Below are 21,391 nucleotides of genomic sequence, written 5' to 3' on the forward strand. Positions count from 1 at the left end.
TCTTTAGACATGATTTAGGCTTAGAGATGACTTTGAGCTTTGTCTCCCTAGGGTTTCATCCCCTTTGTACCCAAGGCAACCCTTGATGGATGTATGGATTTGTGAGTGTGAGATTCTAGTGCTACCCACTCTCTCTCCCACTCCTTGATTCATCTCCCTCACCGATCTCTCACTCCGGGATTCTACCGCGCGTCTCTCCCGGGTTGATTCTATTGGCGTGGTCCATCGAGCCACGAGGGTAAGTATCGATTGTATCGGGTTGGTGTGCGTGCGTGAGTTCTTCGTGTTCTTCGTGTTCATCGTGTTCTTCGCGCTCTCCCTCTCTCCCTCCTTGGATTTCGGGTCAACCGCAAGATCGGGCCACAAACGGGGTCTTAGACCTCATCAATGCCGGTGCAATCCAACTTGCATCTGAAATAGGAGTCATACTCTCAAAGGGCATGCACAATTTTCGGGAAGAGCTTCTGGCTCATCCTGAAACGACGCCTAAAAACAGCCTCACCGTGCAATGGACTGTCAGCGAAGTAGTGCGTAGAGCATGCAGTAGCCCTCCATTCGCTGCCTCGGCTTTCACTTCCGGCGACCTAGTGCCAACCTACCACGGCGACCAATGACCTTCTCCGCGTACAAGCCGGACAGGCAAGCTAGGATCAACATGTGCTCCTCGTCTTGGGCGGCGGCTGCCATCTCTTTTTCAAAAAGCTCAGCGAGCATCTGCTCCTCGTCGTCGTCCGAGTCCATGTCCGCCCTGGCAAATGGATGAACACCTGTCGGGCATGTCGACGAGGCGCAACGCGAGGAGTTGCCCCACGGCAGAATATATGCAGACGGCACGACGGACGGCGGAATATAGGCTGGTGGGAGGAGGGACGGCGGAGTGCAGGCAACCGGCCGGCGGATTGGCGAGGGGTGGTGCCAGCGGCGATAGAGCAACAAGAGGGGAGGGGGATTTGCGACGAGAAAGTGGTGGGGTTCGCGTGTTCTCTCGCCGACACAGCGGGCCCGTCCCCGATTTTCTCTCGTCCGGAGTTCCCGAGGGCACCCCGGGGGACCGGGGATGGTCTGGGCTCTCCGTATGGATTAAGCGTCTATTCCGGGGGAAAATGAGGAACCAGAGACGCGGCTAGACCGAATAACACCGTCGAGATGAAAAAACGCCTGCCAGGGGCCTAGGGGGGGAAACGGCTGAAGGTGTTCTAAGCCATGCACGTGCTCTGCCGGCGTCCGGACCTGGGCATCTCCATCAGCTACTTTGGCAATGATGGGATTAACCTGGAGCTTCCCTATTGATCTGTCAAGTCTAGTACTTTGCCAGGCTGCCTTCTTATTTCTTTCTATCAGGCAATGCTCTCTAAAAGCTTGATGAATTGTTAATAGAAGAGTATTCCTCAGGACAAGCTTATTAACATCATTTTCGTTGGATCAACCGTTAAATACTAGTTGGCCGACGAATTTGAGAACTAGCATCTTATTCTTACTCATATCCATTTTGTATTCTAGTTTGTCATCATCTTGAACTATGTGAAGGTGAGCTATTTGTCGTGCATTGGTTTTTTTATCCACCTTACTATATTCTGCACATTCTTATTGTTAATGGCGTAGCTAAGTTCTCCACTGTTGTATCAAGTGTTTGCTAGCAATGAATATTCTCTGAATAAATATGGCATGGCCTCTTATTCTACATCTGTTGTTGTATGTGTTACTTTATAAGCAAAATACTAGCTACAGCTAACTAATGTTGATGACCCAACTGAACTAATTGTATACTTGTTAGCAATATTTATATCACTGCTATATATGACTCTTGGGTGAACCAGTATAGGACTAACAGTTAAAGAAATGAGATAAATCACTTGCACGTTGAATTTCCAAAGCTCGAACTGCTGCATTCTACTTATTACATGTCTTTGCTAGCCCAACATGTCAACATAGCGCGGTGTGCAATATTTGTTAACCTAATTATATAGTGTCGCAAAGCGCGGCCAAAATACTTTGAACAACTTTGAACACTTTAAATTTTAGTTTGGTTTTTTTACATGCGGCATTGGAAACAAATCAAAAAACCAAACCACCCTATGACGGATAAGAACATGTCTGAAAACAAACGCCTACCACATAATGTCAAATGCAACGTATTCGGCGCGGTGAAGAGCACTTTACCATCTAGTACTATTTTATTCGGCCACAAGAACAATTTCATGTGCTTAATCTTGTCGCAGATACCCTGCAGTGTTTGGATGCACTTAATTGGGGCATGGAATTGGAATTTGGAGCCGGATAGGCCCAATTCAGCAGTTTGGGTGGCTTCACAATTGAGGCCTGGAAACGTTAGGCAATTCCAAGCTGACCCGTGCACGTACCGTTTCGCCTCGTTTGATTCGGAGGGTCGAACCTCTTAAACGTAGAGGCTCGTACCCCTTCATCACAGCGCGAGCGAGCAGAGGCGCTCGGGAGGACGCCTTCTCCGCCCGACAGCCACGAGGAGGTTCCTGGCGGCAGCGTCTCCAGCTCCGGTAAGCCACCCCACGCCATTTTGTTGCTACACTGGTCCCCCCCTTCCGAGCCTCTCCATGTGTCGTCGTTGCTAGCTCCCCTAACCCTAGATGTGACCGGTTGGTTGGGGAACAGTGGCGGTAGGTGGAACATCAGCTGTAGGGAGCAGCGCCGGGCGGTGGCCTCTCCCTAACCGACTCCAAGTCGTCCTCTTCCTACCCTCTATGTGCCTCTCTCCAAATCCACATGTTCGCTAATGGGGCCCCTTTTTGTGCTAGCTTGTTGGTTGCATTTGTGGGATGGTGCCCTTTTGTACATGGAGCATGTCTCAACTAATATACATATGAAATAACGTATTCCAACTTACTCTTTTGTCATTTCTTTTATGCACATATATTTATTTTATTGTAGAAGCATGGCTGAACCAAAAACATAGAAAAGTACTACTAGAGCTTACATTTCATGGACTGCTGAGATGGACACTGCATTGTTAGACACCCTTGTTGAGCATCACAACAATGGTGACCATGCTAAAAATGTTTGGAAGCCACATGTGTACACTACTTGCATTAAGCATGTGAAGGAGGCATGTGATGTTGACGTCAAGAAGGACAAAATAGTAGGAATAATTAAAACATTTGACAAGCATTGTGAGATTATTATCAAGATGCTTGCTCATAGTGGTTTTGGATGGCATTCAGGAAAAAAAAACATGGTGGAGTTTGATAGTGATGCACTAAAAAGGATAAGTTTCAACTTTGGAGGATGGTGATATGTTAATAGCTTATGGGAAGTTGATCATCAATGAGCGCTTGTATGAAGCATTGGAGGCACTCCCCGAGGAATTGAAGAAATCATGGCTCTTGACCTTGCCTTGATGGTTGTTATACTATATGGTTGTTGTTATAAACTACTATCTAGTACTATCCTGTTTATGAACTATCCTCTTTTGTTATTTGTGTGCTATGTGTAAGAGGCATGAAATACCCACTTTATGTTATTTGTTAGAGACACAATTATTATCCAAGTTGTAATTTTGGCGGTACTTCAAACCTATTTTGTGACATGTGTCTTGTAGTTTCTGTCTTATTCCATTTATTTTATTGTTTTACTATGTGTGGAAAATAATGTTTATACATTCCAATATACACATGCTATTTTTTACATGTACAAATGTTTATATGTCCAAACTCAACAAATCATCCAATTCCATGGTTTGTACATCCAAACAGGAATTAGAATTTTGTACCACCCTTTGGTTCCGACAGAAAATTCCAAGCACACCCAAATAACATAATTTAAATTTGAAGCCAATTCATTTTCATCCTGGATTTGTCATTTCCTCCAATTCAATTCCACAACCAATTTACTGCATCCAAACACATAATGGGCTTGCTAGAGTCACACAAATTGAGTGATTCATAGGATGTCAGTGCCACATGTATATCCCTGCATAAAAAAGAAATAAAATGTAAGATATAAGTGAAAACAATATCTCATTAAAGTTAAACAACGAATTATTTAGTCCATCAAATGTAGAAAATACACCAAGATTCTTCAGCATGTCAAAATAGTGGCATCGCCTGAATTGTTTGAAGTGTGTGTGATGGGTTTTAATTCACCTCATCGACAAGCAGGTGAATAGCAGGGGCTCTCAACTATGTGCTTAATTCTTACCTTGGCTAATTGAATGGGTTTTCACCAAGCTAATGTTGGCACATACCAACACGGTATCTGCCGAACTCATGTATGAATGCAATGCTAGCAGCAAAACAAGTACAAAGTACTAACACTTGTTGGGGCGTAGAATGCACTGATATTGAACTCTTTGTAGCTCTCCACACTGGGAATGCACTGGACATTTCTGTACTTGATGACGCCATGTGCCGAAATAAATTCTCCTGTACCACCCACAATTGCCATCTGGCCATCCACGTCGTCATAAAAAGTCCCCATCACTTCAAGTGTGGTCCCATTGAACCTGTATATATAGGTATGCAGAGTATTGTCGTGGTAAGACATAGTAGTAGAACAAATCATATACTCCCTCCGTCCGTTAATAGATGTCCAGTGGTTCGTCTAAATTTGGATGTATCTATGCTAAAAAAAACGTCTAGATACATTCGAATTTACACAAATTTTTGACATCTAAAAATGGACAGAGGTAATATATACTTTTGCACTATCAGAGATGGGAGTAATTCTTATACGACGCTATATTACCTTGCATTCTGGAACACCATGCTGAAATAATTAAACCAGCTGCCTGAAACGCCATAGAAGCCTGCACTTGCAGGCCTTTTGTACGGGCAACGATATTTGCATTGGGTTGAATTGCATCAATTACAGTCCAATCAGCAATAACCAGCGTACCATACCCTGCTACCTGGTTGTGGGTTGGTTGACCTTGAAAAATCTGGTGCAAATACAACCGCAGGTTAATCTTACATTCGCAAGGAGTATCCGGGCATGAGAGGGAAGGGTAGGGCATGGCTAGGAAGAGGATAAGCAGGGACAGGGCAAAGCTAGGAGTGGCCATTGTTGAACCTATTTGGTTTTTGACTTGTGAGGAAAATGTGATATCTGTATCCTTGTTTCTGCTGTGTGAGAGATATGTGGAGACGAGGGGACGTATTTATATTTAGTGCTCAAAGTCTGTCTTTTTTTTTTTGTTCTTTTGTTTACATATGGAGTAGAACAAATACGTGTACATCAATCAATCAATAATCCTGGATATACCAGCAACGACATAAGTCGTTTTCTAATATTTCCTGGCTTTACCATTCTTCTTGACGAAAGTTTGGGAGTAACTGCAGTATGTCATTAATTAGTGCTCCGTTTAGTCCATGCGTGACGTTAAGCAACGTGTTGGAGTCCCTTATTGTACTGACACACGGTATTATCTGTTCATATTTTTTGGTAGCATAGTTGAGGGCTCTCCGACCAAATTATGTTATGTACTCCCTCTGTTTTTATATGTAAGACTATAACGCATTTCGAGGTAGAACTTTAACTAATAATTTAGCCAAAATAATATAAATTATATGTCACCAAAAGTATACCATTGGGTTGATATTTGAAATATGTTTCCAATCATATGCTTGTGATGTTATATAACTTACTTTTTATTGATCAAATTGTTAGTTAAAGTTTTGGCACGAAACACTTAGTAGCTTATATATAAAAACGGAGGGAGTATCTCTCTACAGTTCGTGATTACTGATATACTAAATGAAGATGGTATCTAAGACAGCATGTGAGCATAATTTGTGTGTTGTACAGGCATTAAGCCAAGTTCGCTACGTACGTCATGTGGTGTCCACAATACCCGAACAAAAAATACATGAAGACTATCATATGTTGGTCGTCATTAGTTTGTTTCTTTTGATTTGCCCAACTAAACTATCGAACAGAAGACTAGCATGGCCTCTGGTATTTGTTTCCTTTATTTGCCCAGCTAACTTTCGAACGGAAGACTGGCATATGGTCTTTACTATTTGTTTTCTTCATCTGCCCAACTAATCTTCCGAGCAAATTAAGACTAGCAAGGTTGTGGTCATTTGTTTTTTCTTTTGATTTGTGCAACATATCTTTCAACTAAATAAACTAAAGGCAGCCCGATATGCATATCTCCTTCCTCCAGCATGCGACAGGTTGCATGAGCAGCAGCACCATCACGCGTGCGTTCTCACGCTGATGCTCACTTGCCACACACAATTTGTATTCCTACTGCGACCTCGATCTGGCTAAACACGAGGTTGGTCATCCGCTCCTTTCGATTCCCATCAGACGTCTCAAGACGGCACAATCGCTCGGCAACCACGTGGACGTGTTTTTTTTTATTGGCGGTAACGCAAGGGGTGAGAGAGCACAACATTCCCCATAAACAAGAGATCACCTGTTCTTCTCCTGTCCTTTTGCTGAAAGTTGTTGGAAATATTTATGTCCTGGATGGGATTCAACTCTGACTGATGGATCTATAGTGCTACAGGATGTAGTTCAGAGTTTCAAAGCCAAAATCCAGCAGCCTTTCTTCATGGAGCTCTTCATGCTTACTTCGTGGTCAATCTGGACTATCCGAAATGATTTTATCTTCAAAGGGATCCCTCCAAGTCTTTATCGCTGCAGACATAAGTTTAAAGAAGAGTTGGCCTTGCTGGTGCATAAAGCTAAGAATAAATCATACATTGGCCTTCGGGCCTGGGTAACGAATTTTCTGTAATCTCTAGTATAGCTTAGCTTAGCCTAGTTTTGTTTTCTTTAAGTGCTGTTCTCAAGCACTCTGTTTTCTTTTAGTTTTAGCTTTGTACCTTATACCCAAAAATGCAATAAAAATATACACAGTGAGGAAACTCACTGTACAGGTTTCAAAAATTTGTTCTTATTTGTTGCTCCCTCCTCTTACTCCAGGTGAAGGTGTTTGCTTTCTCATAGGTGCGCTAAAGCACATCCGTTGCACAGACAGAAGCATAGGCATCCAGCTAGCAAAGGCTACTTACCCCACAATGACGGCTGCACCCCACATCTCTGACTTAATTCCCGAGTTTCTGGCTACATCTCTCTTGATCACACGTTTTGCTTAGTTTTTTATACATTCTGGGGTTCAATTGGTTTTGAACATGTGTTGTTTCTTTGTGTTTGGTCTATTATTATTTGTCTGTCTTTTAGATGTAACCTAGATTTTTGCCCCTCGGTGTATTTTAGATGTGGAGCTTCATGAATGTCATGATGTGGAGTAACATGTGTCGATTGCCAAAGCACCCCGTGCCATGGAGTTTGGTCAGGTACTCAGCACCCTGAGGTAACTGGCCGCCGGAGAGGAAAACGTTGCCGGACACCACGGTTTCAGGGCATCTCCGTTTGCGTCGAGCACGGACACAAAAAAACGTCCGCATGTGTCTGCCCTTTCTCCAGCGGCAGGGACGCATTTATTTGACCACATGCGTGATTAGAGAGGAGAGAGAGGGAAAGATTCTTTTTGTGTGGCTAGGAATGAACGCATGCGTGATTAAAGGAGGAGAGAGAGAGCTGCATGCAGACCAACCGACGCATATTTGGTCCACGTTTGCGTCAGGATGGACACTGGTCCACGTTTGCGTGGATGGACACTGCGGACGTTTTGCATCTCCGCTGGAGGAAAACGTCCGTTTGCCTCGCCCCGCTGGAGATGCCATCAGAACCAGCCACCTGAGGCAAACGTTTGCCCGGGAACACGGCCTTCGAGAAGTGAACAAAGGTGTATATATTCATTAAGATGTTGTAGAGATGTGTGATTTAGTTGAGCTATTTCAGATGCGTCATCTCCTACACTACCCATGACTTGTTTTCGAAATTATCTTCAGGACTTCTACAAGTGAATAACCTAAAACGACCTCAGCACGTAGTTAAACTAGGCAAAATAGTGTTGTGGTATATTACAGATCACATTAAGTAACTTGGCTGTGCACTGTAAAACTTGAGACAGAGATAAGATTAACAGTAGACAACTACCAGAGATAAAAGCAACCATTGCACACAATCTTATAACACTAAACCATTTCATCATCCAGTAACACAGACAAATAGCAAATAGTTCAACAACGCTCAAGGAGTCTCAGAACGAAGGTAGCAAAAATTGACTGGCTCAAACAGATACTATCAAGGTCTGGATAGGACAGATTCCACAGAGACAGAACAGCAAAGCACATAGGCTTAACGGTAGCGGCGGAGGGAGACGGTCTGGTTCTTCTTCCAGGTGGCTCTCCTTGAGGGCCTGTTCTTGTGGTGGCGGGTACCCTTTCCGCGCAGACCACGGAACTTCTTGCCAGCAGAGGTGAGACCACGCAGCTCACGGTGCTTGTGCACAGGGTTGCAGAGCCAGTTGATCCTTGGGTCGTTGCGGACAGCGCTGTGTGCAACGTCAACAAGGATGACCTCAAAGTACTTGTAGGTGGAATCCTACATTGTGAGAAACAGGCAAACAGATGAATTAGTTAAAAGCAGAATTAGGATTATATTCATATTCCCAGCATTTCCAAACAATTAACAACTCCATACCTCGTTCACCCAGTAGGAGTTCAGGACGCGAAGACCCCCCAGCCTGCGTCCAGCTCTTTCTTCAGCAACAGACCTCTTGTTGCGCTGGAACTTGAGCTGGGTAATACCCTGGTGCTTGGGCTTACCATAGACGATACCCTTGGGCACTGGCCTCTTCCTGCCACCACGCCTGACACGGATACGGTAGACCACATACCCCTGGACACAAGCAACATATAGGTAAACAGCAGGAATTTTACTGGATACAATTAAACCTGGCATCTAACACTGAAACATAGCAGGAATTTAGATATAAAGCATTGCCCAATGTCTGCAGTACAAGAGCTCACAAACTAAACACAGCCAGCCTAGATCAAAATAGGACTCGGCAACAACTAGCAACAACGATAGAATTAACACGAGCAGTTAATACCTGTAAAATTGGTAGCTAATGCTACACATATCGAGGTAGTGCGACAGTAATAAATAGTTATCTTAAAAAACAAAGTATAGGCCATTTTAACGTGCGTGAGTGGCATCATTTCAACATGTTATTTCAGTCTGAACGAACTGTCAATACTACATAGACCAAATTACTAACACCAGCGACTCGGCCGCACTAATACAACATACAGAGCTATGAAGTACTCGCCCTACACCAGCAATCACAAAGAACATGCATCCATCAACGGGAATCGTATCGAGAAGATAAAGCAGGGCCGGATCTGGGAGGGGAAGCAATACCTGCTTGGCCTTGAAGCCGAGACGGCGAGCCCTGTCGGGGCGGGTGGGCCTGGTGATGCGGACGATCGCCGGCTGCTGCCTGTACTCCCAGCAACGCACGCGCTGCACGAACCTCATCACGTCGGACTGCTTCCTCCTCCATAGCTCCGAGACGAACTTGTACGCGCCTGCCACCACAAATCCATCAAAACGTGCGCGTTATGGTTCATGCGAGATGGCCAGCCGGAGAGATGGCGGGGAGAGGAGGAGCTGAGAGAAGGACGTGCTCACCCATGGCTGCTGCGGCGGCGGCTGCGTCCGGCGGCGGCGGGGAGGTGGAGTGTGGAAACTAGGGTTTGTGTTGATGCGTGGAGGAGACCTTATATTGAGGAGCTTGCGGCTTAGTGGCCGTCGGATGGGCTAGGGTTTTGGAATGGTTGGACATCTGGGCCAGCGCCTCTCATGGGCCGGAAAATTTGGCTATTCAATGGTATCTGAGCCATTCTTCAGATTTCGCGAGCGTCCCTACACTATTGTGAGTATGGTCTTTTCCCTCCCAGCGAGGCAGCGAGAGTCATATGTATTTTCATTTTCAAAATAAAAAGTCATATATATTTTCTGTATTTTTTTTGCAAGATCATTTAAATATTTTTATTCATATGGAATTAATTTCTATCTGAATCCCGCGCGTTTGCTACGGAGGAACATCCAAGGAAGTTATATATGAGTACCAATTCATACATCAAATTCAAAAATGTGATAGCTCAAGCTAAAGGCAATAAATTTTCAATATGTTCTTATTGTCATGCTATCTCATCAACTTCAGGCAAGTGTGGTCTGCTTACTTAATCTCCCTCCTACGTGTGACGTTCTCTTCCCCTAACCCTAATCCTAATCCATGAGCGACTACCATGCTTGAGCGAAATTCCAATCACCTAACAATATTTGTGTTCAGTTGACACATAGGCCACGCCTCTTACAATTGATATGGACATTCCCTTTGGGTGTGTCATCCTCATTCGCTCGGACCATATCATTTATGTCATTTGTTTTCAAGGGAAAAGAAATAGTGTCGAATGGACTTTATGCTAAAAAGAGAGGGTGCAGCTTAAAACAACATACAAATAGCTAAGTCCAAACTCGTGATCTTGCAATGGCAAAAGATGGAAGATGGTCTCCTCAACTATAAAACATATTGGCTAGAAAAGATTTTAAAACCCCATGGTACAATTAACGAAACATATTGATCGATCTGTGGAGATGCTTTGTACTAGAATATAACAAAAGTTACCAAATATAACAAAAAAAAACAAGTGTTGGCCGCTTGTCAAATAGTCAATTCGAGAGGGACGATTGCCAAGTAGTTGGATAGCTTGCCAACTCGTTCGCAAACGAGTCGTATGCATGTGCGTCTGCAGAACTTTCTGAACTTTCCCATGGCAAAGTGGGAGCCATTATCGGTGATGCTGCTATGCGGATAGTCGTAGCGAACTAGCGATGAATTATCTCCTTGAGTGGTCTTTGTCGATCCATCAAGATTTTTTTATGGGCTTACCATCAACCCACTTGAAGAACTTGTCCACCATGACTAGTACATGGATCATGCCTCCTCTTGCTCTTTTGGAGGGTCCAACGATATCGAGCCCCCACACAGCGAATGGCCACGTGAAGGGTATGGTTTTCAGATTTTCACCATGCATATGTGGCTGGATTGTGACTTCTGATAGCCCTCGGACTTATTGACTAGATCAATAGCATTGGTATTGACTATCAACCAGAAGAACCCACAGCGAAACGCCTTCACGGCTAACGAGAGGGAAGATGCGGGTCCACACTCGCCTGAGTGAATTTCCTAGAGAATCTTCAATCCTTCCTCCTATAATATACAATGGATAAACAACCTAGATGCACTTCGTTTGCAGAAGCAGGTTGTCGATGTTGGTTTAAGATCTAGCGTGGCGCACAACTTGGCATGCAATGACCTCATCTTCAGGTATCTCCTGGCGTTGTAAGTAGGTCGGGTACGTTCCAGTCAATGTCGGGCAGTGATTGTGATATCAACTAGTGTTGACTCGGGGGTTTGGTAGTTGTGTCGACCTCTGATTTCGTCGTGACGGATGTGTTATGGAGACGCTCAAGGGACACTCATGCTGGCATTGTCCCTCTGGAGGAGCCGATCTATGACAATGTGTATGATGCCTCGTTGTATCATTGTTCGATGTGCTTGAACTCCATACCTCGAAGTGGCCACCGAAATTGTTGAGACTTAACGGTAAGCCGCCATATTTGGATCTAAATCATCCCAGGTGTCCGTGCACTGCTGAACCACCAAGTCCGAGTCTCCATAACATTTGATGCGAGTAATGCCCATAGCCTTGGCCATACACAAACAAGAAGGAGGGGTTCGTACTCAGCCACATTATTGGTGGCCGTGAAGTGTATTTGCAGCACGTTTTTCAAGTGCGTTCCGCTCGGCGATTCGAGGACAACTTCAGCTCCCAAGACGTTTAAAAATATTGGAACTATCAAAATACATCTTCCAATAATGCGTTATTGGTTTCATGGCTCTTCTTGGGAATCAGTCCAGTCAATCATGAAGTCGGCTAGGGCATGTGCCTTGATCGCCTTGCGCTGCTTGTAGTGAACTTCGTATGCCTCCAACTCTATGGCCCATTTGGCAACCCGCACGGTTGCTTATCGATTCTGGATTATGTCGGAGAACGAACCGGAGCTCACCACTGAGATGACATGCCCGGAAAATAGTGTTTCAGCGTTTGTGAGGCCATAAATACCCCATAAACCAGTTTTTGGTAGTGAGGCCATAAATACCCCATAAACCACTGAGATGACATGCCCGGAAAATAGTGTTTCAGAACTTTATTGACGTAGTAAACCGGTTGTTGCACTCAAAGCGCCTTGTTTTCTTCTTTGCACTCAGCCACGATGACTACACTGATCACCCGATTAGTCACCACAAGGTAGAGCATCATAGGCTCATCGGGAGTTTGTCCTCTAGAACTGATATTTTCTTCTTCAAAGCCTCGAAGGCCATGTCGGCTTCCTTATTCCACACGAACTAGTCAGCTTTCTTTAAGAGCCGGTACAAGTGCAACGCCTTTTATCCTAGTCACGCGTTGAAGCGGCTTACGACAGCAACGCAGGCACCAAGTCATTGGACATCTCTGATACAACATGGCCTCACAATAGTGTGGATCGCCTTGATTTTCTCCAGGTTGACCTCAATGCCTCGCTTGAAGACAATGAAGCCAATTAGCTTGCCCAGGTACCCGAAGATGCACTTCGTAGGGTTAAACTTCATGGTGTACCGCTGGAGATTGGCAAATGGTTCCTCCAAGTCGCCGATGAGATCATCTTGCCCTTGTGAATTTATGACGATGTCTTCCACGTATGCGTAAACATTGCGGTTCGATCAGCTCGTGTAAGAAATTTTGTTTGCATCTCTAGTACATTGTCCTGGCTTTTTCAAGCTGAAGGGCATCGTCACGTAGCAGAAAGCGCCGTATGTTGTCATGAAGGAGGTCTTCTCTTGGTCCTCAACCTTCATCTTGATCTGGTGGTAACCAGAGTAGGCCTCCAAAAAACAAAGTGACTCGCAACTGGTGGTAGAATCGATTACATGGTCAATGTGAGGTAGTGCTAACGGATCATGTAATATCCCAGGTTTAGAGACGATCGAGAGGTAGATTTTAGAAAGGGATGTGCATTGCATCGTAAATTCTGGGGAAATTTCACGCTTTTAAAAGAAAACTGCATCGAAGGGGGACAAGTTTCTCTCTCGACACTTTACAGGGTTAGGGTTTCGAGAGTGCGACAAACTTGCATCTCACTTAGCTAATTTAGGGTTTTGAGAAGAGAGGAGAGTTTGTGCATTACAACTTAAGTTGCATGATTGAATTCAACCACAAGTTGTGTTTGAATTTCAAATTTAAAACATCATATGAATATCTCATAATTCAAATTTGAGGTAATTCATTAAACAAATTATAAATAATCAAGAATATAAATAATACAACTATTATATAAAGCTCATTAGAGAAAAATTGGAGCTTTATTGATAATCACACATGATACATTGTCGTTACAATATTCAGAATTGAAATATGAAATGTTATAACACATTACATGAATTGAATAAAAAAGGAAAAAAGGAAAAGGAAAATTACAAGTTAATAAAATGTCCTAAACTACATGTTGATCTTCATGAAATCCTGGATCAAGATGATCTTACACTCCATCTTGATCATCTTGTTGTTCCCTGCACACAAACAAAGCACAAACAAGGGTTATGCCAAGTGGCAAAGCCACTTGGCAGATTAGCAAGAAAAATGTGAATTGAGAGGATATGACCAAGAACCAGCCGAGCTGATCCACTCACAAGCACCAGGTACACACACACACGCAAGCTGCTCACACAGCTTGTGTGCATGCACAACAGCACCTCACACACAGGGAGAGTCACCAACAAGTGCCAGGCACTGCTGTCGACCAGAGAAGCAAGGGGCAAGATAGATAAAAGCTTTCACAGTAAACCCTAACCATTCCATCAACACAAGCTTCTGGGTAAGTACACCAAGAACACAAGAACATCAAGAACAGGAAGAACAACCACTGTTGTTCAACCTACTCAAACAACCACAAAAATTAATCAATCACCACAAGCTGGCAAGGATGAGCAGGGCAAGCAAACCAAACCACCAGAAGCAATCCTCTACACCAACAACTTAATCTAGGAGCTGGAGTGAGGTATAAACAAGAAATCATGGGCAAACATCTGTTTTGCTCATAAATAAGCATGTGCATAACACATACACAAGCCAGAGGGTATGATTACCCTGTGTGTATCATCATTTGGTGTCAAAACCATTTGATGCTGGCAAAAAGGGGATTAAGCCAGAAGAAAATCATCCTATGGAAGAAATGGTCAAGCCCAGTGTATTATCACTGAGGCAAACCAAAGAATCCAGCAAGGATTGATCCACAGCTAGCCTAGCCCAACTCACCTAGCACCTACAGCTAATTACACCATCAGACAAATAGGCAACTTGTGCCTATTTTTGTTTGCCAACAACAAAGATCACTCGAAATCCAACAATGAATTGCCCAGAGATGCTTTCACTAAGCCACAACAAGCTAACAAGGATGGGAGCTACCTAACAGCAATGAATTGCTGTCAAGGTCACCTCAACCACTGAAACAGCCCAAGTCACCAAGCCTTGCACAGTTATCATCACCCAGATGGGTTCAAAAGGAGGGCTAGGGTACACAACCAAGTGTTGGCATCCATCTAGCCCTACCACAGTTAATTGGATGATCACAACTGCAAGCAGCTCACATCATTTATCCATTCAACAAAGCAAGACAACACGGATAAATGAATTACACAAGTAATTGATGCAACAGAACCTTGCCGATGATCCAGTGGATCACCGCAAGCATCACGGATGCTTGAGCAAGCACCATCACACACTGAGCCAAGCTCGTGTGATACACACACAGACACGAGTGAGCAAGCAGTGAGGCACGGACACCAAAGAGCAGCTTTTACAAGCAACTGATGATCATATGATCATCAGAAGCTTGCTAGAGCATGTTACAACATGCTAGAATCAATTCTAGTATCATTACATGGGCCAGATAATTAAATCAACCATATAACATGAACAATTGCATCACATATAGGTAAATAAAGGCAGTATAATTGTATCCAGAAGCACTCCAACAAGGGATGGAGTTGCAAAGTCAACAACAATGCTCAATTGAGCATATCCATGAACTAGAGCACAAATAATAGCACATCAGGAGCACTGGCTCTTGCAAATTGCAAGGAGGACACACAGTCATCAGGCCAGAGGCAAGTAATTGCACACACAAGAGAGGCAGGAGCAAGATAACAGCAGCAGTAACAATGAAGCCCTACCACAGTTAATAGGATGATCACAACTGCAAGCAGTTCACATCATTTATCCATTCAACAAAGCAAGACAACACAGATAAATGAATTACACAAGTAATTGATGCAACAGAACCTTGATGATGATCCAGTGGATCACTGCAAGCATCACAGATGCTTGAGCAAGCACCATCACACACCAGGCCAAGCCTATGTGATACACACACAGCACAGAGTGAGCAGCAGTGAGGCACAAACACCAAAGAGCAGCTTTTACAAGCAACTGATGATCATATGATCATCAGAAGCTTGCTAGAGCATGTTACAGCATGCTAGAATCAATTCTAGTATCATTACATGGGCCAGATAATTAAATCAACCATATAACATGAACAATTGCATCACAGATAAGTAAATAAAGGCAGTATAATTGTATCCAGAAGCACTCCAACAAGGGATGGAGTTGCCAAGTCAACAACAATGCTCAATTGAGCATATCCATGAATTAGAGCACAAACAATAGCACATCAGGAGCACTGGCTCTTGCAAATTGCAAGGAGGACACACAGTCATCAGGCCAGAGACAAGAAATTGCACACACAGGAGAGGCAGGAGCAAGATAACAGCAGCAGTAACAATGAAATATAGCATAGCACCACAGCATGCTCATGAGCAAGAGCTCATGAGATGCAACAGCAAGTAATGGAGAAAGAACAACACAACACAGCAGTTAGGATCCATGGCAGCAGCACAACAGCACAGCAACAACATACGCATAGCAGCACAAGCACAGCAGCAGTAGCGTAGCAGCATGCCTAGCCCAGCACGGCGCAGCAGCTAGCACAACACCAGGGCTAGCATGGCGCAAGGCCACAGAGGCGTAGCAGTAGCAGCACATCGGCACGGCCAGCATCTCCACATGGAGAAGCAGGCCAGTGGTCGAGCTAGATGAAGAGAAGGAAGAGAGAAGAGAGTAGAACAAGTAGCAGAGGAGGAAGGAGGAGAAGTGAACTTACAGGTGAAGCGGGAGGAGATCGGCCATGGCGGCACGGCGGCACACGCCGGGCGAATGGCGGCGCCAGGCCAAGCCAAGCCAGGCACCACCTCGCCGCAACGCCAGCGCAACCACGGCGAGGCACACCGCCGCGCCACGGCGCCAGGAGCGTCGGCGGCGATGAAATCGCCACGGAACACCACGGCAGGCGAGCAGAGGCGATGGGGGCGAGACGAGAAGGCGGCGAAACACAGATCGACACGGTGGATCTGAAGCGCCGTCGAACGGCGGTTCAGATGCGCCACATCTCACCGCCGGCGATGGCCGGAGTTGGCCGGAGAAAATCGGTGAATGCGGCGGCGACGCGGGGGTCGCCAGAGCTCGGGGGCGATTAGGGTTAGCGCGTGCGCGAGAAGAAGGGGACGGGTGCGTCCGACCGAGCCGGACGTGCGGCTCGGGTTAGGGTTAACCCGCTGGGCCACCCTGACAGGTGGGCCCAGGGGCATATTAGACATTTCACAATTCCATTAAATCCTGAAACTTTGGAAATACATAGAAAATGATAAATAACTCTAAAAAAATATTTAAAAATATGAAAACTACTCAGGATAAAATTCTCTATCATAATAAAATATGAAAAGGAATTTTTGAAGACAAACAAGATTAAGTCCAAATTTGATGATTAAAATAATCATTTAAATCACACCTTATAGTTTCAATAATGAAAATAAGTCCATAAATGTTTTTGGACTTTAAAAACACCTTGACAACATTTCAAGGTTGTATTTTACCCTAAACAGAGTATCTCTAAAATCATTCTTAGTATTAACCTCTCACATGAAATAATAAGACATCGGCAAAGGGGGGAAACAAACCCTAAAAATGGAATCATGCATAAATGCTTCTTTAACCATTGCCCTTATCGGACAATGATGCCATTTTTCAGCAACCGAGGACAAGGGTCAGTCCACACCATCCAACTGCAACGCTTTGCAGTGTTCAGGCAAGTTCATCACTTGCTCATGTCATTTGAGTATTTTTACCAAATTACTTGCAAAGTACTATGTTATCACTATTGCATAAAAAGCAAAACCACTATTTTCATAACTATGAATATGACTAAGTGGTGGGCAATGGAACCATGGATTGTGTTGATATGGTGGAGGTTCCATTGCAAGGGTTTATATCCATCTAGGATTAAACAACAAATGTCGTCCAGTGATTCTTGTGCCGTAATAACCGTGTTAACCATAAGATCTGGAGTGGGACAGAATAGTCAATTGTATTTCCACCTCTTGTACATCAACGGACGCGCTTTACCGGAGACACTTGTATTCCAACGGTGCAAGCGGTGGCTGGGGAAGCCTAAAGTCCCCACGGCATAGTCCGTAGACACTTGTAGCCCGAGGATTAAGCGGTGGCTGGGGAAGACGGGAAAGCTACCCGGTTGGCACCAAGGTTAAGATCTCTTATGGGTAAAGCAACACACCTCTGCAGAGTGTAACGAATCGTGACCTGTCACTCCCTGTTCCGGGATTTGGAACTGCGAACGCTGCCAGAAAGGGACTCCATGAAGTTCTAGTAAACCGGTGAAGGCTGACGGACATAGTTCTTCTGAATAAAAGCAACCTCTTGAAGAAATGATTGTTAAAACCTGCATTTGTATTAGACTTTCTGGTCTGATATCGTAGCTAGTGCATTAAACACCTCTTTTCTATAATGAACTTGTTGAGTATGCTCGTACTCATACCACTCTTAAATCCCCTGCTTAGATTGTCTGAATCGACTGGAGGAGGACAACGACGACCATGAAGGAGCCGAAGTCATCGGCTATGAAGAACCAGACCTCTCTGGAGGTGTTGAAGGTGTAGACTACCTTATAGTCTACGGAACCGGGGAGGGTTCCGGAGGAGAGCAAGTTTAGATCTACCGAGTAGTAGTAGCATCCGAGCAGTACGAACTCTTAGTACTTAACTGCTCGAGGAGAATAAATGTATAACCTAGTAAGACTTTTATATTGTAAGTTAAGGTGGGTTCGCCTCGAACCCAGGAGTATTCCTCTTAGGACCCAAGAGGAGCTCCAAAATGATATGTACATGATGCTTGTAATAATAAATGAATGAGTTATGGACCTGTTATGTTCTGTTGTACTACTCTGAGGGATGTAATATTTGCGAATTGGTACTTCGTGAATGTTATATCAACGACTGACATACTACAACATGCAGTGGTATGCAGGGTCACCACAGTTGGTATCAGAGCAAAAGCTTTGACCTTAGGTTGGAACCTAGTAAATGGGACGGAACGTTAGGAGTCAAATAGGATTAGTAAAGAATTCTCTAAAAATATGGTGTATATTCACTTGAGAATAAAACGATCATATTCTTTAGTGCGATAATTCTTTATTATCTCTATTATGATGCATCATTACTAATATTATATTCTTTCTTATCTACAGCCAACTATGGCAAGTTCACGTTCGGGACGTAACGTGAAAGTGAAGCCATCAAACTTGAGTGAATACGACGGAGGACTCGCGGACATTCTTCGTGCTATGTTACTTGAATTTGGGTGCGATCCCCAAATCCAAGTAATGAAATACTGGTACTACGATGGTCCAGTATTGGCGAAGTGTAGGGTAGGACTAAGACTTCCAGAATCCCTAGGGATGAGTGTAGTGATGCCAGTAGGTGAGGCTAGAACCATTAACACAGCCTACCACATAGCCATAATGAAAGCCATCACAGATATTCGGGAACATAAGACCAACGAGCTTATTGGTTCCGAATTCGCTCATATTCCTCATATGGAGGAGGAAGATGATCCTATGCTTAACCACTTCAAGCTTGCAAAACGCAAACCAGCAGAAGCCGCTAAGTACATGGATAACAACCGCAACCTACTGTCATTGTTCTTTCAGTTGAACCGACATTTGTCGGGAGCAATTGACACAATGCTGGAAGAGTTCACTAAGCCCAAGGAGGAGACTAAGGGGAAAGAACCAATGGAGGGTGAAGTTCACACACCAGTTTATTCAGCTGGTGACTTCATTAGTATTGACCATCCAGAACAACAAACCACACCCATTACACCTAGGTACTTTCCTAGTAGTTCCCATGGAGGATATGAGGGTGGAGAGGAATCCGGAAACAATCGGCGTTCCGAGACTCCTATAGAAAACTCCACAGGTTGGCGTTGGGGATCAGACACTGGAACCCATAGTTATTCAGTTAGATATAATCCTGAGATGAATGAGGACGCCACAACCCAGAACCAGAACTATCAGTATAATAGGGGAGACGATGAGGAGTATCCGATACAGATCGAGTTGGATACTGATGGTGGAAATATCTATGGTGGAGTCACAGGGGAGTACACCCAATGGGTGGATTATGATGCATTGAATGACCAGTTCATGAACACAGATTTCTCCCTGGGATCATCCTCTGATTCTGACTACCAGCCGACGGGAAGACCCTATGTTCCAGATTCTGTCAGGAGGACTACACGTTCGACCGGATGGAAGCCTGGGATGTACCGGGAGTGAAGCGCGACTAGAGACCACCAAGGGAGGCGAGACTACAATACAGTTGTACCACATGTATTGTAGTATGTAATATTTTGTAGAAATTTGTACATATACTTCAATAAGTGAGTTTGCATACTCACATCGTCACTGAGTATTGTAATAAAACCACTTAAGTATGTATATACATGGTATATGTTTTGTATGATTTGGAATTGCTTCTTGATTTCCATTGCGTGACTAGTTCTGTGCACAAAGTTGAGCTCAGAAAACTTGCGCATGGAGTAACTATGAGTACCACTTTGTGTTGCAGAACTAGGGGAAAATGTCGGGGGCGACGGGTGAGGAGAGTGAAGCACAGCGCCTCGAGCGCGAGGCAAGACAGAAGGAAGAGGCTGATGAAGCAGCCAGAAATCAGTTTCCACCACCACCACCACCCATGACTCAGCAGAATTTCCTTCAATACATGCAAATGTTGGAGGAAAGGCAACGTATGACCATGGAGCAGCAAAACAAGTTCTTTCAGGAGCTGCTTTAGCAGAACAGGGTGGAGAGGCCCGAGAATCAGGGAGTCACTTTGTCGGACTTCCAGAATACTAAGCCAATATCCTTCGCATACGCGCCCGAACCTATGGACGCGGAGGATTGGTTGATGGATACTGAGCGTAAGCTCAACACAGTTGGATGCAACGACCTGGAGAAGGTCAGATATGCAACACACTTGTTATGTGGACCCGCCACATCTTGGTGGGATAACATAGTAGCCGTTTATCCGGCTGAGAAAGTGTTTACCTGGGAAGAGTTCAAGAGGAAGTTCAGGAAATCCAATGTCCCTGAAAGTATAGTGGAGTTGAAACGTCGAGAATTTGAAAGTCTCGAGCAGAAAGATAAGGCCATCCTGACTTATGTCAGGGAGTTTTCAAAACTGTCTCGGTACGCAGTTGAGGAGGTCAACACCGAGGACAAGAAAAAGAAGAGGTTCTTGCGGGGATTAAGTCCCCAGTTCAAAGTACAGCTCAGAATGATGAGGGCTACTGAATTCCAGGAGTTGGTGGATGCAGCCATCACTCTTGAAGATGACTTCAAACAACTGCAGGAGGAAAAGAGAAAGAAGGCTAAATTTGAGCCCAAGAGATATGTCAGCAACAAGCCTAACACTGGCTTGAGTTTCAAACCAAGGTACAACAACAACAACAACAGGAGGAACCAAGGATTCCAGCCTGCAAACCAGATTGTTTGTCGTAGCTGTGGAAAGCCAGGACACCTTTCCAAGGATTGCAGGAAGCCAAGGATAATATGCTTTGGTTGTCGCGAGGAAGGGCACATGCTTAGGGATTGCCCTAAGAAGAAGAATGGAGGAGGACAGTCAGGAGGAGGAGGGAACAAAAGCGGGAACACCGGAGGGAACTGGAAGAATAAGAAACCCTTCGGCAAGTTGAACTGCACCAGCTTGGAGGAGGTGGTGAACTCCGATCAGGCAGTGATAGGTACGCTTCAGATACTTACTCATCCTGGCAAAGTACTTTTTGATACTCGGTGCAACTACATCATTCATTTCTCAGCAATTCATCATCAAACATGGGATTAGTTGCACTAAGTTAGATACACCCATAACCATACTTTCCACGGGGGGAACGATAGTAGTAACCCATACCAAACAAGGACATGTCATTATGATCAATAAGTGTGCGTTTGACGCAGACCTTTTCATTTTACCGATGAAGGACAT

The 21,391-nt window shown here is 44.5% G+C and overlaps 1 protein-coding gene across 1 annotated transcript; it reads right to left on the minus strand.

Annotated features, from left to right (window-relative positions):
* Window positions 1-7,989: 7,989 nt before the first annotated feature.
* Window positions 7,990-9,567, minus strand: LOC124674062 (60S ribosomal protein L15-2-like). Its single transcript, XM_047210094.1, has 4 exons — window positions 9,523-9,567; window positions 9,253-9,419; window positions 8,530-8,727; window positions 7,990-8,430 (listed from the first exon to the last, which is right to left on the minus strand). Exons 1-4 carry the CDS (start codon window positions 9,524-9,526, stop codon window positions 8,185-8,187), a joined length of 615 nt encoding a protein of 204 aa, XP_047066050.1. The 5' UTR covers window positions 9,527-9,567; the 3' UTR covers window positions 7,990-8,184.
* Window positions 9,568-21,391: the final 11,824 nt, after the last annotated feature.

Source organism: Lolium rigidum, chromosome 7 (genome assembly GCF_022539505.1).
Source record: "Lolium rigidum isolate FL_2022 chromosome 7, APGP_CSIRO_Lrig_0.1, whole genome shotgun sequence".
Taxonomy (NCBI): Eukaryota; Viridiplantae; Streptophyta; class Magnoliopsida; order Poales; family Poaceae; genus Lolium; species Lolium rigidum.